The 19,461-nt window shown below is 37.7% G+C and overlaps 1 protein-coding gene across 8 annotated transcripts in view; it reads left to right on the forward strand.

Moving 5' to 3' along the window:
* Positions 1 to 19,461, forward strand: part of cadpsa (Ca2+-dependent activator protein for secretion a) — a 327,287-nt gene that overhangs the window by 12,691 nt on the left and 295,135 nt on the right. For all 8 annotated transcript variants that reach the window (XM_077529642.1, XM_077529640.1, XM_077529641.1 and 5 more), the window contains exons 2-3: positions 8,652 to 8,765; positions 10,660 to 10,992. In XM_077529642.1, coding sequence (XP_077385768.1) covers positions 8,652 to 8,765; positions 10,660 to 10,992 — 447 coding nt within the window. The remainder of the gene's footprint in view (positions 1 to 8,651; positions 8,766 to 10,659; positions 10,993 to 19,461) is intronic.

Genomic DNA, 19,461 nt, shown 5'->3' on the forward strand with positions numbered 1-19,461 from the left:
CAATCCTGTCTTGGTCTGCTGATGTGTAATCTGGGATTACCCAACCATTTGTTGTTATGTCACCACCATCATGAGGAGAGCCAAAGCACACCAAGCAATCACGTTTTATTGAATAAATCTGCAGTATACATTCTTCATCAATACAATGCTACTGTTGTAGGTGCAATTTATGTTTTTTGTTTTGCGATTGAAACATATGTGGGTGGAGTGGTGTTTTATGTAGTTTGTTTTCATTGTCAAAATGACAAACGCTTTAACAGTGTAATTCATTATTGATAATAATTGCATTTATTGAAAAAGCCCGGGATTGTCAGATGTGATTTTATTGGACGGGCTCAGGGGTGGGCAGTAAGTAGTAACATGCTTATTACTCCATTTCATTTACTCGAGTAACTTCTGGGATAAATTGTACTTGCCAGAGTATTTGTGATGCAGCATATTGTAACACTCTTGAATGTGGTTAAAGGATGACACAGTTACTGATGCTCTTCAGTTGCTTTAGTCCAGTGCTTCTCAAATAGTGGGGCGGGGGCACGAGGCTCCATCAAGGGGGGCGCGTTTGACCTCGGCGAACATCCTTTTTTATTTTATTTATTTTTATTTTTTTTACTGTCCTAGAATAAAGTGCAATTGCACCTCCACTACATTAGGGGGCAGTGGCGCTGTCATTATTGACAGAGTGTGCGCAGCGAGCATTCGCTCGGTGGTGGAGGGGTTTTGTTTGCACTGAGCATGCACGCTTTCACATAGCAAAAAAAAATAAAATAAAAAATCAGCACAAATTATTTTATATTTTTGTTTTGCAGGTTATTCATTTTTTATTTTTTGAATATTGTGCTCCCGAGTTAATGTTGGTGATCAGTTTGAATGAATTATTATTTATTGATTTTATGAAATTTTATTTTTCCGTATCATATGGTTTGACATGGTCAGTCAAAAAATGTTTATAGTTTAAGGATTTAATTTTATTTTTGAATTTCAGATGCACTTTAAATCTTTTCTGTTAAAGTTAATAAAGCTATTCTTTGTTGTAAGTTGGTCCATATTTCTTTCTTTTTTTTCTTTTTTTATTCTCTTATACGTTAATACGGATACAGTGTTATGTAGAGGTGTGCTTATAACAATTTTATAGACAAATGATACTATTTATAGTCGCATGGGGGTGGTAGTGGGGGGTGGGCGCGAGATGTTTTCTTCTTACTGGGGGGGAAGACAGAAAATAATTGAGAAGCACTGCTTTAGTCCCACATGCGGAAACAGAATGCACATTCATTCAAGAGCTGCTATCGGCCATAGCTCTCCTTCAAAGATTATGGATCGTAGCAATCCGACCCTTTCCAACTGAAATGTCCCTTTGTTCATTCTATCTTTTGATTGTGTGTTCCTTTGCACTTCCATCTCCAAAGATATCACAGACACACTAATAAGCAAGCAAATAAAGAGAAACGCAACCGCATACAACTCAGGGCTTTTGACTAACTTTTTGCACTTCGGTGCAACCAACTTTTTCCTTGGGTGCACCAGCGCAAAAGTTAGGTGCACCAAAATTTTCGACTGTATCACATTTAAAACCGCAGTTTTATAGGTTTACTCATATTTATTTATTTATTTAATTATTTTTAAAAGTTGTCTATTTTCTGTAGGACTGGTTATCGATTCTAATTTCCTCAATCAATTAGATTTCAATCCACAAGAGTTCAGTTGATTCAATTCCATTTTTTTTCCGATTCGATTCACTTAAGTATTGATTCATTATGGAACATCAACTCTTCTTGAATATCAAGGAAATGATAAAAACTCCACAAACATTAAATTCCAAATTAAATTTTGCCAAGGCAGGAACTGTTTCAATGTTTTAGTTTATAAATTAAAGCAATATGTTATAATCACAAACATTGACATCAGCAAGGATAAGATGAAAATATTGTCATCATTCTAATTAAATAACTGTAAATATGAATTACAAAGTTTCTGAATTATCTTAAAGTGCAGTCCGTCAGGTCTTTCATAAATGTAAGAAAATATTTTGAAATTCATGTGAACTGTAAATTTCAAGAAAACCCAAAGGTAAAGAAAAAGAAAACATTAGGGCTTTAAAATTCTATTTTCTTAGGAATTTATGGGAAAAAGAGTTATTAAAATAATCGATATCAGGCTTGAAAACAAAAATTGATTCGTTATCGATCATTAGTGTTATTCCAATACCATTTTTTGGCCTCCGATACCGATTCTGATACCCAGCTTTGCAGTATCAGCCGATGCCGATACCATAATGATACCTAAGTTTTTTTTTTTCCCTCAACATGGAAAAAGCTGTCCTGCCATTGGTTCAGAGCATTCAAGGACCAATAGGATATCTTAGATGGGCATGCAGTGAACATGTCAAATATTAGTAAATGTCGTGCACGAGCAAGACACAAGGTGCTGCATCCAAAGTCTATATTAGCCTTGGAATTAATGGTATCAACATGTTACTTGTTAGCAGTCACTGATACCGATACCACTGTTTTAATGCAGTATCCGGGCCTCCGCCGATACAAGTATCGGTATCGGAACAACACTATCGATCATTCCGTTTTTGTAAACTCAGCCCCAATTTTCTATATTTTTGGGTATATTGACTGGTAAATAACAATCTGCACTGTAAAAAATTACCAGCATTTCACAATAATTAACTGTATTATTTTACAGTAATTTGTTGTATTTAAGTTCCCCTGTAATATCTCAATAATTTTACAGCATTTAACTTTTATTTCACAGTAAAATCTTGCAATCAAAAAACCTTGTTATATCCCAACAAAAATAAAATAAAACAATACTCTTACTTGTGTAAGATTTTTGTTGGAGTTGTGCACAGATGTATAACAATAATTGCTTTTTTTGTTTGAAAATCACATAATTTTGTGTTAATTAATTTGTGCATAACTGGAATTATTTGTTTAGTTTGTCATTTTGTCAATAGAAACATGACAATTTGATCTTCTTTTTTACAATTTTATTTTATTTTTATTTTTTTTACAGTGCCCTTTATATCTTCGTTAAAGTTCAGAACACCATCTGAAAATGTGGATTTGCATGATATTGGGGCCTGAGTATGCAGAGGCCAAGTCAAAGTTATTCACATTGTGATATTCGCCAAATCCACCTCTGTTCCTGCTTCCATGCTGAGTGGAGCAATTATTGAAGGAAAGATCGTAGCAGATGATAGGTGGAGACTAGAGCCATGTTATCTTGTTTTTCAAGTAACAGATGGCAGCTGTGGGGACATTCTTTTCACAAACAGATGATTAACCCCCTATTCACCAATCACAATATTAAGGAAAAATAAAAGTCACAGTACAAGTATCCACATCAGTGTGATTTTCCCAACAAGTGGAATTGAGAAATACAACAAATGGTCCCAAAATATACAATTGAAATGAATTGAATATGAAAGGCAGTTTCAAGAAAGATTGGAAGGTTGTGCTTCTTTGTCACAAGGAAATGCCAGCTGTAAAAAACTACGATCTACGGTGACATTTAGACACCAATCATGGACCTACTGTATAACAATTAGGGATGTCACGATTAGGGCAATATCGTGATATCGTGACATTAAAACTGCCACAATATTGTCGTCGTCATGTTCATAATATTTAAAAGGAACACATCTGTTAAAAAAAAAGTCAGGGTGATTTCCATTTGTGCAGTTGTAGCACCCTCTAGTGGCTAGTTCATTAGTGCAATTTAATTTTCATTAGGGATGTTTTGGCCTTCTATGTTTGCAATCTATGCTAATTGTCAGATGAAGGGGAACCAAATTTGCTTGTGAGATCAATGTGTGCGTGCATTAGCAAGAAAGTGCCTCAACATTATTAGAGATTGTAGGTGGTTTTTAATGCATTGCTGTTATGTACAAAAGCACAATATTGTGCTTTTTTTGTATGAACTCTTTTTTACAATATTGTGAGATTTTTTAAATATTGCCAACACCCCCACAATATCGCGATAATTATCGTATCGTGACCTTCATATCGTGATATCGTATCGTGAGGTTTGGATATCGTTACATCCCTAATAACAATATGCCAAAATAAGCCTACAATAAATACAGCACATTAAGAATTAAAAGGCAAACTGCGATCACAGCAGAATGTATAACAAAGGCACACACAAAACAATACAGTAGTGAAAGCTAGTATTAGGGCTTGGTGAGAAATCATCTGACCATCAAAGTCGTTTTGCGAGTCTCGTCTGCAGGTTTTGGAGTCAGTGATTACTGAAGGTCTGTGAGCAGGTTTGGCCTGACCACATTCAGTACACATGCTGTACACATGCAGCCATTTGTTTTTTGTAAAATGCTACACTGCACATCAGGACAAAGCATCCATTATCACAATTGAGTGAATTTACCATAATATTTTTTTCACAAATCGAGGTTATTGGTCAGTCTACACGTGTGAGTGGTATTTAATTTATTTAGTATGTAAATATTGTTTCATTTATTTATTTGTTCTTTATTTATTTGTTTACAAATTATTGATCTAAATTCTTCTAATTCTTCATCTAAAGCATTGGTGTCAATCATATGGCCCGCGGGCCTTAATCCAGCCCAAGAGATGACTTAGTAAAATAAAAAACTATATATATATATATATATATATATATATATATATATATATATATATAATATAATGTTGGACCAAGTAACCAGCCACCCACAATCAAATATATAAACTTTTAATTTCACAAGCAGTCCTCAGATGAGTAACATAACTTGTGCACAAATTGCCGTAGTCATTATTTTACACACAACTTAGTTATGGTTTGCTTAAAAAAAAAAAAAAAAAAAAAATATTATTATTATTTTTTAAATCATAGACCAATGGTATTGTGTTAAATACCACACAAATTCAATTACTGGTAACACAAATACATGTGACAGGGATTAACGTCCTTATAACGTCATTAACTGTGCCACACAATGCATTCTGGGAACTATATTTATGCAAAACAGGTATATTTAACACGTCTGGAACTCATACAGGCAAAGTGTTGCTGCGTTTCATTTGCATTCATGTTATTTTTTTAAACAATAGATTACAGTTGAGCTCCGTAATTTAGGGCTGGCCCAAAAATCAGCGTAAAATTGACGACAATTGTTCTTAAGTTATGTACCATTATTTTACAGCTTCGGCCCACTTAGTAATATATTTCATCCATGTGTCCCCTGAGCTAATATGAGTTTGACACCCCTGATCTAAAAAGTGTTGAAAATGGCTTGCTATCTGATGCTGCATTGCTGCAATGTAAATGGTTGAACAAAGGTGCCATATTGGAGTACACATAGGAGTACAGTAGTCACATTTATTTTACATGACATTTGCATACATTTCGTAAAATTTGTACTGTCTTACATTTTTTATGTGGCCATTTGCTGATATGTCCCTGGTGAAAATGAGTTTAACACCACTGCTTTGGTGTGTCTTTCATTCACAGAGACGTATGTCCTCTCTGGAGTGGCAGTTTTCACCGTTTTGACATATTAGAGCAGATGGCTCTTGACATGCACGACTAGAGTGGATCATGAGCTTCAGAAAATACTTCATGGCTGCTGAGTAGCCCTGGGGAAGTTGCTTGAGGCAACAATATGTCAAAAATGACTACAAGCAGCCAAGTGTTCAAATAATGAGTTTCGGAAATATCTGACACAAAGAATTAGAATACTTCAGGAGATGATCCATCTCCTTGTATGCCTGCATGGGTGTGGTCCGGAGGGGTGCGCAACAAAAATGTAGACAGTAATAGGGAGAACCAAACGATTCATGAAATTTAAAAAGTAGATAACATTTACGACAGTTAGTATTACCTTTTTATATTGGAATCCTAATTAGATTTAGCATCTTCAAAATAAAAGGGTTACTTAGATGTTTTATTTAATTATATTTGTTGTGGAACAACAATCTTGAACAACTTGCTTATCTAAGTAAAAAATACAGAAATTAAGTGCATGAAGGGAGAATTTTCAATTAAGGTTCATATAGGAGATTCTGGACACTACCTGGAAATAAACAACTTGTTTTCCATTGATCACTTTGGACAGTTTGTTAACTAGGGATGTAACGATATCCAAACATCACGATACGATATAGTAACGATATGAGGGTCACGATACGATAATTATCACAATATTGTGGTGTTGGCGATATTTAAAACAGATCACAATATTGTAAAAAAAAAGAGCTCACACTAAAAAAAGCACAATATTGTGCTTTTTTACATAACAGCAATACATATAAACCACCGACAATCTCTCATAACAATATTGAGGCACTTACTTGCTAATGCAAGCACACATTGATCGCTTCACAAGCAAATTAGGTTCACCTTCATCTGACAATTAGCATAGATTGTGAACATAGAAGGCCAAAACATCCCTAATGTAAATTAAATTGCACTAAGAAACTAGCCACTAGAAGGTGCTAAAACTGTACAAATGGAAATCAACCTGACTTTTTTTAACAAATGTGTTCCTTTTAAATATTGTGAACATGACGACGACGATATTGTGGCAGTTTTCATATCACGATATCACGATATAGCCCTTATCGTGACATCCCTATTGTTAACTCTTTTACTGCCATACGTTATCCAAACAACCCCGACAGTGCCAGACGATTTTGTTCATTTTAACTCAGCTTTCAAGTAAAACACAATACTGTGCGCTATTAATACATAAACATGGTGGCTACCACATGAAAGATCACGTTCCATTCTTTCATTAGAAAAAAAAAGTATGTTTCTACCGTTTTCCGTTCTTTAGTAATCCCCATTTGAAAATCGGTAATTTGAGTGACAATCAAGCGAAAATAGAAAAATAAGGAGAAAACAAGCTTTTTGTGAATAGATACATTTTCTTCACAACAGTGACTATGACACTAATATTTTTTGTTTAGTGACGCTCTGTGAATTAGATTTAATGTGGCAAAGGTTTTGATCATTCACGTCATTCTTGAAATTTCATCAGATACGTCATGTTTTATTGTAATTTCATACACCGGCAGCCCATTGAATAGAGATACAATGCTGCCATCTGCTGGCCATAATTAGTGGGTGTTTTTGATTTCACAACCCCATATATACTAGGGATGTCACGATAATGGCAATATTGTGATATTGCGATATTAAAACTGCCACAATATCGTCGTCGTTATGTTCACAATATTTAAAAGGAACACATTTGTTCAAAAAGTCAGGTTGATTTCCATTTGTGCAGTTCTAGCACCCTCTAGTGGCTAGTTTATTAGTGCAATTTTATTTTCATTGGGGATGTTTTGGCCTTCTGTTTAAAATCTATGCTAATTGTCAGATAAAGTGGAACCTAATTTGCTTGTGAAGCGATCAATATGTGTTTGCATTAGCAAGTAAGTGCCTCAATATTGTTCTTAGAGATTGTAGGTGGTTTATATGCATTGCTGTTATGTACAAAAGCACAATTGTGCTTTTTTTTTAGTATGAGCTCTCTTTTTTTACAATATTGTGATCTTTTTTTAATATCACCAATACAATATCGTGATAATTATCGGATCGTGACCTTCATATCGTGATATCGTATTGTGATGTTTGAATATCATTACATCCCAAATATATACACCCCCAAGCGGAACACATCGTGATTTTAGTAATCGTTATTAAACGTTTTTGCCGGTAAAAGAGTTAACAAGTTTGCCCAGAACACTCCACACTGAATGGAAGATAGAAAAAAAAAATGTGATGTTGCCAGGTCCATTGATTCAAGAATGAATTAAAATACTGTTTTTTTTGTTTTTTTCCAATTGAGTTGTACAGTTGTGCATCTGATAGTGACCTCGTGACCTTCCTCGGCCTGCATTCTAGAACCGGGTTGGAAGGGATTCTGAGGAAAGGCTCCAAAGTGTAATTGAAAAGCAACCACACAGGGCAAAACCAGCCTGTTTTGGTGTAGAACCGGTCCAGTGGAAAGGGGGCTCTTGTTTATTTTTTATTTTTTTAACACGGTGATAGTGGAAAATGAAATCTTTTGGAATTCTCCATGATCTCCCACAAGCAGTTGTGTGCAACTAAGAAGTTTGTGGGTGTATTTGTGCTAGCTAGTCTTGAAGCTTATGCTAATAGCATAATAAAGTTGAAATACCAGCATGCATGTGTTTCCAGTGCACATTCGTCAAGGCAAGTGCAAGTAAATCATATCAGTGAATCGTCACCACTGTACCGATTTCCATCTGAACGTCACTAACAATATTTATATGGATTAAGAGGAGAAGACAGATGGTTCCTCTGTAGCTGTGAACTTTGACCCCCAATAAGGACGCCATAATCACATAGTAGCTCTTCTGTCGTGGTGGCCATGGCAACAGTTACCAGGGCTCTGGCCGGCAACTGGCCAGCGCGTTGAGTCTCTGAGTTAGCAGGGGAGTCTTATTGGTCATTTTTCAGTAGAACAATATTATTTCAGATTACAGCTCATAATTCAGTAAAACATACATCATAACATGCATTCATATTTAATCAAATCCTATAAATGACCTTGAATTGGTTGTTATGTTCAAATCAGTATACATACCGGTGGAGTCTGGGTTTTGATTCTGATTTGCTATAATAGTTTTTCTCATTTTTGTTTTTATGTTTGTTAGATCAGTAAGCAGCAGCTGCAGACAGTCAAAGAGCGTTTTCAGGCATTCCTCAATGGAGAAACACAGATTGTAGCCGATGAGGCCTTCATCAATGCCGTGCAGAGCTACTATGAGGTGAGTACAGAAAGAAAAGTGATGCCAACACCAATGTAGGTCATTTTCTTTTTGTTGTCAGGCTTTTGTGAACTTCACTGGGCTTATTTTAGTATTTATTCTCTTGAAGTCATTATTGATTACAATTTTAAACACAAATGTAATATCATTGTGATACCGAGGCTACAAATGAGACATGCAAATCTGAAGAGGGGCTAGAAAGTGGGACATGCCAGATACCGGTGAAGATAGAAACAGAGATGCATAAGCTACAGACAGCGACAGTGACAGAGTCAGAATTCACTTGATGATGTTGGTTATCGAGCAATTCTGCAACTTTTTGCACAACCGGAGTCTATTCCTACTCATTCCTGCAGAAAATGGGAGATTTATCTTTGAATTTCATTATTCAGTGATACTGTTGTGTTTTTAGTGTGTATATGACAAATAATTTATTTGAAATAAACATCTTGAATCTCAATGCAGGGCACAGTGGATGAGGCACTGCTGCCTCAATTCTGAGGTTTTGGGTAGCGTTTTTATTTACTACCAGTGCTTGGGACTTTTCTGGGCATTTCGTCTGCCGCCTAAAGGCATCAAATAAAATACTTTATACAATCATATTTTTAAAATTTATTAGATTTCGCTATATGTTAAACTGGTCAATAGCCTATCGCTCGGCACATAGAGAGTTCAGGCGAACAACAATTCTAGAGATAGACCGATATGCTTTTTTCAGGGCCGATACCAATTCCGATTATCGGTAGTCAAGGAGGCTGATAACTGATATTTGAAGCCGATATTCATTTGCGGTAAAAGTTCAAATGTTGGCATCAAATTTTTGAATAATGCAAACCCTAACCGTTCTTTACAATGGATTCTCACACTGCACTTTTCATTTTACATCCTTCCATCTGTAATAAGACGGTGGCGGGGGGAGTTAAATGTGGGGGCCACATGACATTACCTTTTATAGCATTTGGGATACGAGTAGTTTTATGATATAAATGTTATATTTTTATATTTTAAAGTAATAGAAGGAACCCTGTCATTCAAAATGTGCATCATCTAGGCATTACTTATTACTACAGCAAAAAAAATAATTGTGATACATGGCATACTGCTGATTGGTTCTGGCTCTTGCACAGCTAACCAATCAGATGCTGCTATGGGCGTTACGTTGCTGGAGTTGGACTCCATAACAGACAGAGACGCTCTGGGCTGCATTTGAGGCAAAAAGACGGAGTTTTAAATGGATCGCTTATATCGGCCGTCGGATTAATAAAAAAGGCCGATGCCGATATGTAGCAATATGTTTAAATATCGGCCCAGATTATCGGTCTGGCCGATTATCGGTCTATCTCTAAACAATTCAGACTCACGTTGACAACTATGGGCAATTTAGCCTCTTTATTACCCAATGTTGACCCAATTTCGGGTTATAAAGAAGCTAAATTGCCCATATTTGTCAACATGAGTCTGAATTATTGTTTGTATGGACTCTATATGTGCCCTGTGAAAGGCAGACCAGTCTAATGTATACCAACATCTAATGAATTTGAAAAATATTATTGTATAAAATAGGTGGCACAGTGACTGACTGGTTAGCACGTCCGCCTCCCAGTGCTGAGAATGCAAGATCGAGTCTTGGCTCTGGCCTTCCTGGGTGGAATTTGCATGTTCTCCCCGTGCCTGCGTGGGTCTTCTCCGGGTACTCTGGTCTCCTCCCACATTCCAAAGACATGCATGACAGGTTAATTGGGCGATCTGAATTGTCCCTAGGTGTGCATATATATATATATATATATATATATATATATATATATATATATATATATATATATATATGTTTATATGTAATTATTGATTTTGAATTTATAACCAACACCACTCTCCCTTCTTTGTGTTACTCCAGGTGTTCCTAAAGAGTGACAGAGTGTCTCGAATGGTACAGAGTGGTGGGTGTTCGGCCAGTGACTCTCGCGAAGTTTTTAAAAAGCACATTGAGAAGCGTGTGCGCAGCTTGCCTGAAATTGATGGCTTGAGTAAAGAGACTGTTCTCAGCTCATGGATAGCAAAGTTCGACACCATTTACCGTGGTGAGGAGGACCCAAGGAAACACCAACAGAGAATGACTGCCAGCGCTGCCTCTGAACTGATCCTCAGCAAAGACCAGCTATATGAGATGTTTCAACAGATTTTAGGTGTCAAGAAATTTGAGCACCAGCTTCTATACAATGCCTGCCAGGTAAGTCGACATTCCCAGTTCATTAAACACAGCAAACACTTAGCTGTCTTAGCAATTATATCAATCAGCTGATCTATTTTCAAACGTGTATCCTGTGTAAGATCGAACTACCCACACTGTTTAGCAGCTGATCACATGACACGCTGGTAGTGGTACTGTTTAATATTAGTGCTATCCACCTGAAGGGAATGGTACAAAAACTCGAGTTAGATTTTCCATAAGAGAACTGGTATTTGCGCTTAACAATGCATGAAAGAACCAACATTTCTGCTCAACCTTCCAAATGGCTTTTGTACAAATGGCGTTATAATATCATATGAAGTATGAGTTGTTTTGGTGGCTATTTTTCCAACCCGGAAGTAAGACACCATGCTCACTAAAACCCCGCCATGTGCCATCCCTGCGAGGCTACTCCGTTCATGACGTCAGCTTCTGCGCGACCTAGTGATGGGCATTACAGTTCTTTTAGGTGAACTGAATCACTAGAATCAGTTCATTTAAAAGAACCGTTCAAAAATTCGTTCAACGAATTGTTCGACACCCTCCCGAATCGTGAATCACTCGTGGCAAGACTACAATCACTCACTCACTCACTGAACCGGTATGGCACTACGTTCACTCAATGAATCGTACTCGAACGGGAAATTAAGGTAGCACGTTCACTGACTGACTCGTTCGCGAACCGGTAATGGCAACAGACGCAACATTCATTCACTGAATTGTTCGTTCCTGAACCGGAAATAGCAACACGTTCACCTACTGACTGGTTCACTTACTGATCCGTTCGTGAACCGGAAATGAAAACACACTCATTCACTGATTCATTCCTGAACCGGAAATGGCAACTTGTTCACACACTGATCCGTTCACGTCTTCGCGAACGGGAAGCTTCCCCAGTGACTCGTTCCTGAACACCAATAGCGAGGCTGCATGTGTAGTAAAATGCCGCCAACGTCTGATGGTTCGCGAAGACTGACGGCATGAGCATGGCTGCTCTCAAATGAACTGAGAAGAGAACGAATCACTTCAAGAAGTGACCCGTTAACTCACGTTCACTGAAAAGATTCGTTCTAAAGAACAAATCTGTTGTGACCGACACAACACTTGAGCGACTTGCCCACGAAACTCCGTAGTTGGGAGTCCGGAGAGTTGGCCTAGCACCGGTGTTCAGGCAGACAATGTCGATGATTGACAAGCTGATGTCAGCCATGAGCCCATGTGGTAATATTCTTTACACAATGATGCTGGTTTTTAATGCATGTGCACCTGAGGGATCGAATGTCATGGGAATTTAGCGTTGTTTTTTTTGGCCTTGCGGCCTATGTATAAAGCGTTCTCCAGATTATCTGAATCTTTTGATGATATTATTGACCACACATAATGAAATCCTCAAATTACTTCTAATTGTGTGTTAAAAAAAATCCTTAAACTGTGAGACTATTCACTCATATAATTCACACGGTGGTGAACATCACCCCTTTCTTGTTTATGATCAACTGAGCCTTTCACGGAGGCTCCTTTTATATCCAATGGTGTTTCAAGCGGTGTTTTTTGAACATTCCTCTTTCTCAGTCTTTTGTTGTTCCTGTCAGAGCTTTTTGAATGTGTTGCAGGCATCAATTTCAAAATGTGAGAATATTTGTAAAAAAAATAATACAAATAATATGCAATTTTATGAACATAAGGTTCATTAGTTTGAACATTAAATATCTTGTCTTTGGAGTATATTCAATTGAATATAGATCGAGAATGGTATACTAATCATTGTACTCTGTTTTTGCATTTGTGATGTAGCAACCAATTGTGTTAACGAGTATTAGACTCATAGTCTGTCACTGTGGTGTACTGGTGACAGTCTAAATTTATCTTATCCTGCTCTTTGAAAAAAATTACGAAGATTTATCCTCATCTCATGGTTCATTTCTGGGATTAGCTTCCAACCAGATCAGTGTGGCCCCTGTCTCTAACCAAAAGTGAGTCACAGGCTCCAGCTGTCATGACCGTGTTTTGTCTGTGTGTTATTTGGGGCCAGGGTTATGTTTGGGTCATGATCTTATAGTCTGTTTTGAACTGATGTAATCAGCATCTGGTTTCAACTGGTAAAACGCTATGTGATGTCAGAAGCTATGTGATGTCAGGAGTCTTTAATCTCTTTATCTGGTCAACGGCCCATCAGATAATTCCATGTCAGTCCTGCTACCCACATGTCTAGCCACAGCCAATCTTATCGATTCACTGTCAATATAAGCCTGACTGAGAAGTGTGTCTTTAGTCGGATTATTCCTCTAGCTCCCCGTGCACCTCCACAGCTCAAGTTAGCTTAGTGTCTTAATGTTATGCGAATAAAGAGTTAAAATCTTATTTGTGTCTGCGTCTTTGGGATCCAACTCCAGAGCGTAACACCAGCTCGCCTAAGCGACCCTAATAACGAATAGCAGCACCCAAATTAGTGGATATAATAATTATTTATTGTGTTAAATGTTTTTTATTCATCCATCCATCCATTTACTACCGCTTATCCGAGGTCGGGTCGCGGGGGCAGCAGCTTTAGGAGGGACCCCCAGACCTCCCTCTCCCCAGCCACTTCAACCAGCTCAACCAGCTTCAACCAGGTATTTGAGGATCGATTATTAATCCCTGCTCATCAACCTTAAATCCAAAGTGCTTCCATATACGACTTTAGGCGTTTTTCTCCTCAACTAATTAAAGGGCAGCTGCCGCTGCAGTTGAAGATGACGCAGTTGTGCGGGCTACTGCCATGTTGCATGCATTGACTGTTGTTAGTGGAAGGGTAGTCACATGACATCATTAGACGTTACCAGATAAGCGCTCATTTACACCCCCGAAACAACACAAAAGACGCAGCCAGATCGGCCGCCTCGGTACCAGCGATACTTCGGGTATTGTAGAAAAGGCAGTACCGTCACATTTTCAGAATCTTGGCATCGACTTGGTACCGAAGTATCAGTTCTCGTGACAACCCTAGTCCTGACTGATTGTGGCGGCTAAAAAGCTAATGTACAGTGTAGAATCTTTACTGATGCTTGTGGCCTAACTTTTGAATCATGTAAACCCAATCGATTTAATCTTAAAATGAAATTCAGGACTGTGGCTATCTTTGAACTGCATAATAGTGATCTGAGCCAAATATTGAAACATGAAAACAAAACAGGACATTCAATTACAACTAAAGTTGCTTTTTTTTTTTTTTATTATTAACCACAAATACGTAAATTATAAACGATACATGGATTTGTATCAGTAAATAGGATGAGTGCCTAGAAAATGTTCTACTCCATTGTTCAATTAAGGAAGTAGAACTGAGTGATTTTGCAGAAATCCATGTAGATAAAATAAATTACTCAAAAGACATGATTGCTCTTTCAACAAGTTCAATGCATAGAGAGCTTGGGCAGTACAAAGGGAGGGATTTCTTGTTATGAATGTGTCTTCAGCAGTCATGATGAGTGATACCAGCAGACAAATTAAATTGAAGGCCAATACAGCGGATGTGTTATGATGGTAGAGCAAAGTGGGTGTACGTTTCCTTTCGCGTCGATGCACTTTAGTCATTAGGGTTATGAGGGTCAGCAGCCATTGAAAGCCTCTGCATTGTACTGGGAAAGCTGGAGCAGTGTGTCACCAAAACAGGGGTAAGAGACATATTTTGCCCCACCTAGGGGAGTCATGAACATATGTAACATGAAATAGGTTCTGCTGCTCCCTCAGGTCTCGAAGTAGCCACCGAGACACTTAACTTGACTGTAAAAATAAAAGTAGTAACAATTAGTTGTCTTATGAACAATAAGCAAAGTGTGCATTACGTTCATACACGCATGAAAATCAAGTTTTAAAAAAAGTGTGGCTACCACAGTAGCCGTAATTTGAATGGTGGAGATTAGAGTGCTGAAATGTATGCGTAACTGTACACCTTAAAGCTTGCAAGCATTATTTAAACGACTTTAAGCCTTAAGTGACAAACGACAGGTGCCATTTTTAACTGTCCTGATGGAGTTTGTAGGCAAAAAAACAAAAACAAAACAATTGTAAATCTACAACAAGAGAGAAGTGTACACTTGTCAACCTCCGTTCATTCTTCCCAATTTCCAGACAGAGAAGAACGATACAGACAGATGTCAAAGAGGCAAAAATATTAAACATTTCATTTATTTTGTCACTCTCCTGAAACCGAGGGAACAGAAGGACGCGTCACGAAGCTTGCTAGAGGACATGGGTCGCGGTGGCCAAACTAACAAAGGGACAGTATATAAGATCAACCAGACTTAAATCGTTTTACAGTCACTGTACTTCTTAAAGAGAGAAGCTTTTCCACATTGTGTTAACTTTATATACAGGGTGTTCCAAAAGTCTTGGGCACATTTGAAGTCCCCATATCTCCTTAACTATGAATGGTAGTAAGATAAAAGTTGTGCCATTGTAAAGCTAATTAATTTTTTTGTAATGCTATTGATTTTTTTTTATTTCTTTTCAGACCCATTATGGTGTTCACTCAACTAGAAAAGGCGTTTTGTGTGCTTGAATTTGCAAAAACTGAATCATGGACTGTTGTTCAACGTGCATTTCACAGAAAATTCAGAAAGGAGACACCAGAGAGGAAGTCCATAGTGAGATGGCATGGTAAATTCATAACGGATGGGTGCTTATGCCCAGCTAAAAGAACGGGACGCCCTTTAACTTCAGAAGATGTGATTGAACAAGTTCGAACTGCTTTTCAGCGGAGCCCCCGTAAATCGATCAGAAGAGTCAGTCGGGAACTTCAGTGTCCTACAACAACTGTTTGGCGTGTCTTAATAAGACGACTGCACATGACGCCTTACAAGCTACAGTTAGTCAAACAGTTGAAGGACACTGACAAACCAGCTCGTCGTAACTTTTGCATTGCAATGCAACAGAAGAATTGAAGATGATGAATTTGACGACCGGCTTATTTTTAGCGATGAGGCGACTTTCCACGTAAATGGCAAAGAAATTATTTTTTTTGAACAACTTTTGAACATTACATGTAAAAATTGAAATTACAAGCTTTCTGAATTTACCAGATGCGTTTTTATATTCTTAATAGTTTCCGAGATATTCAATGTCAAAATGTGCCCAAGACTTTTGGAAGACCCTGTATTATTGCCGCATGTTACATTGGTGATCGATTCACTGAGTGTTATGTGGCCAGAACAATGCAATTTTTGTTTTCTTGGCAGTGTTTTGGACTAACGCATTACAAAACTATCGATTTATACAAACATTACATTTATCAGCAACTATGTAATGCAACATTTGTTTAAAGACATCTCATTACATTATGTGCACTAAATATCCCCAATGCCCCAGCTGGGGCAAACCACCACGCTAGGTTCTTTGAGTCACATGTGACACACTGCAGCCGGTCATTTAGAACCTGCTTCCAGCCCCTTCACTTATCGTTTGAGAAGAGGAAAACTCTCACACCAAAAACAAACCAACAATCCCAGAGTGTGATGCTTCTGATTTGGTGAGCAGAAAAGTGTTGCCCCATTAGATACAAATTTACAGACACAGTGAAAATGAGGCACACAGCAACACATTTGAAAATCCCTGTAGGAAACAGTGCTGGGCAAGTCACACTCTGTCTGTGTGTTTTCCGTGTAAACTGTGGCGGAAGACATTTGTTTTAATTTTTTAAATGGTCAGGATGTTATTGATTATGAACATAATGATGACAGTGCTGAAACACCATTTTTTTTTTTTTTTTAATTGTCGATGACTGTGGGTACCAAATACTAGTCTGGCTAAATCCTGAGTGTCTCTTTAAGCATTGTTTTGTGCGTAGCAAATTGTGAAGGAAGATGTTTATTTTGCTGTGGCGAAGCTAATGATGCTGAGACTGTGTAGCTTTATCATAATAATTCCACAGATCCAAACACACACTCACATACACAGACACTCCCGGTGGCTTTTATCTGAGGTTACTATGGATACTGTACACAGAGGCAACCACTCCTTCCTTCGCCATCCTAACACAACAAATCTGAATAAAGACGACATGATTGTCTTTCAATCAGTCAATTTTTGGCTATAGATCAACACATTGAGACGTTAGCTTAAACACATGAGAAGCAACGTGTACAGTGGCAGGTGTGGTACTGTAGCAGCTTTAAGACTTAATGGATGCTACTAATGACTAATGATAATGGGTGTTTTGTGTCTGAGGGACACGTGAAAACGTGTAGTGCAGCGGCTGAAATGAGTATAAAGCACGTCACAATTTTTCTCACTAAATATATTTCCAAAGATGCTATTGATGTGAATGTTCACCAGATGTGGGAAATAACCTGGTTAATAGGGATGTCACGATAAGGGCAATATCGTGATATTGTGATATTAAAACTGCCACAATATCGTCGTCGTCGTGTTCACAATATTTAAAAGGAACACATTTCCATTTGTGCAGTTCTAGCACCCTCTAGTGGCTAGTTTATTAGTGCAATTTAATTTTCATTAGTGATGTTTTGGACTTCTATGTTTGAAATTACGCTAATTGTCAGATGAAGGTAAACCTAATTTGCTTGTGAAGCGATTAATGTGTGCTTGCATTACCAATTAAGTGCCTCAATATTGTTATTGGAGATTGTAGGTGGTTTATATGCATTGCTGGTTTGTACAAAAGCACAATATTGTGCTTTTTTTTTTTTTTTTTTTTTTTAGTATGAGCTCTCTTTTTTTTTACAATATTGTGATCTTTTTTAAATATCACCAACGCCCCCACAATATCGTCATAATTATCGTATCGTGACCTTCATATTGTGATACTATCGTATCGTGATGTTTGGATATCGTTACATCCCTACCGGGTAATCCACACAAAGAAACTAAAACAAATAAACTGATAAAGGAAGTTATATGTACGTAATAATGTTAGATGAGACGGAGAAAAAGTATTGAACACACAACGGTATTTTATTTAATACATTGTACACAAGCCTTTGTTTGTAATAACAGCTACAAGAAGCCTCCTGCATGGAGAAATTAGTCACTGTTGTCATTTTTGGCCCATTCCTTCATACAAGCAGTCTTCGAATCCTGAAAGTTCCATGGGCTTCTTTTTTTGGAATTTTAGTTCTTTCCATAGATCTTTTGATTGGATACAATTTGGTGGTTGGCTGGGCCATTCTAGCAGCTATATTTTTTCCCCTTTAAACCACTTGAGAGTTTTGTTGGCAGTATGTTTTGAATCATCATCCTGCTGAAATTGCCCTGCGATTGGCTGGCGACCAGTCCAGGGTGTCCCCCGCCTACTGCCCATAGCCAGCTGGGATAGGCTCCAGCACCCCCACGACCCTAATGAGGAGCAAGCGGTTCAGTAAATGGATGTATGTATGGATCCTGCTGAAATGTCCATTCATTTCATTTTCATCATCATCATAGATGGCTGCAGATTTTTGCCAAGAATGTCTCGGATCCTTCTTTTAATAATGTGCAGTTTACCAGTGCCATTTTCTGAAAATCAGTTCAATGCCATCATGTTCCCACCACCGAACGCGACTTTGTGTTTTTTAGGCTGATGTGACACAGAGACATTTCTCCTCCAAGCTTAGTGTTCGTAGCATCCTAACAGTTCCGTTTTGCTTATGAGCACAACTTTACATGTACAAAAGCATCATCAAGCTGTCAATCGTCATCAAAATTCATATGCTCATCTCTACTTTTAGTGCTCATGTCCACTTCAACCTCTGAAAAACAATTGTCACAGTATTCTGCATTTTATGGGTATAAAGCTTCTTTGTTTGTTTGTTTGTTTGTTTGTTTGTTTGTTTCTTTCTTTCTTTCTCTCTTTCTTTCTTTCTAAAACTGATTTTCCTCTAGCATAATTCGAATGGATACCTTATTGTCACAAGAAAGAAAAACATTCATGAAATTTAGTTCTTTTATGACTTTAATAGGGGTGAACAGAAAAAGTGAGCAAATTTGCTGGGTCAAAAATATACATGCAGCATTGCTAATATTTGGTTGCATGTCTCTTGACTATTTTCACTTCAATTAGGCACTTTTGGTAGGCATTCACAAGCTTCTGGTAAGATTCTGGTTGAATCTTTGACCACTCGTCTTGACAGAATTGGTGCAGTTCAGTTACATTTGTTGGCTTGCTTACATGGACTTTTACTTTAGTATTGTTCGCATGTTCTCAACGGGGATTAAGCCACGACTGGGAAGGCAATTCTAAAACCTTAATATTAGCCCCATTTTGCCATTCCATTATCACTTTTGATGTGTGGTTGGGTCATTGTGTTGTTGAAACACCCAACTGTGCCCAAGGTCCAACCTTTGATCTGATGATTTGGGGACAAAAATGGAAGTTAATCCTCCTTCTCCATTAACCCATTTACTCTGTGTAAAGCACCACTTTTATTGGCAGCAAAACAGCCCCACAGCATAATAGTACCACCGCCGTGCTTGGCGGCCTCATCTTTTCTTCTC

Source organism: Festucalex cinctus, chromosome 8 (genome assembly GCF_051991245.1).
Source record: "Festucalex cinctus isolate MCC-2025b chromosome 8, RoL_Fcin_1.0, whole genome shotgun sequence".
NCBI classification, from domain to species: Eukaryota; Metazoa; Chordata; class Actinopteri; order Syngnathiformes; family Syngnathidae; genus Festucalex; species Festucalex cinctus.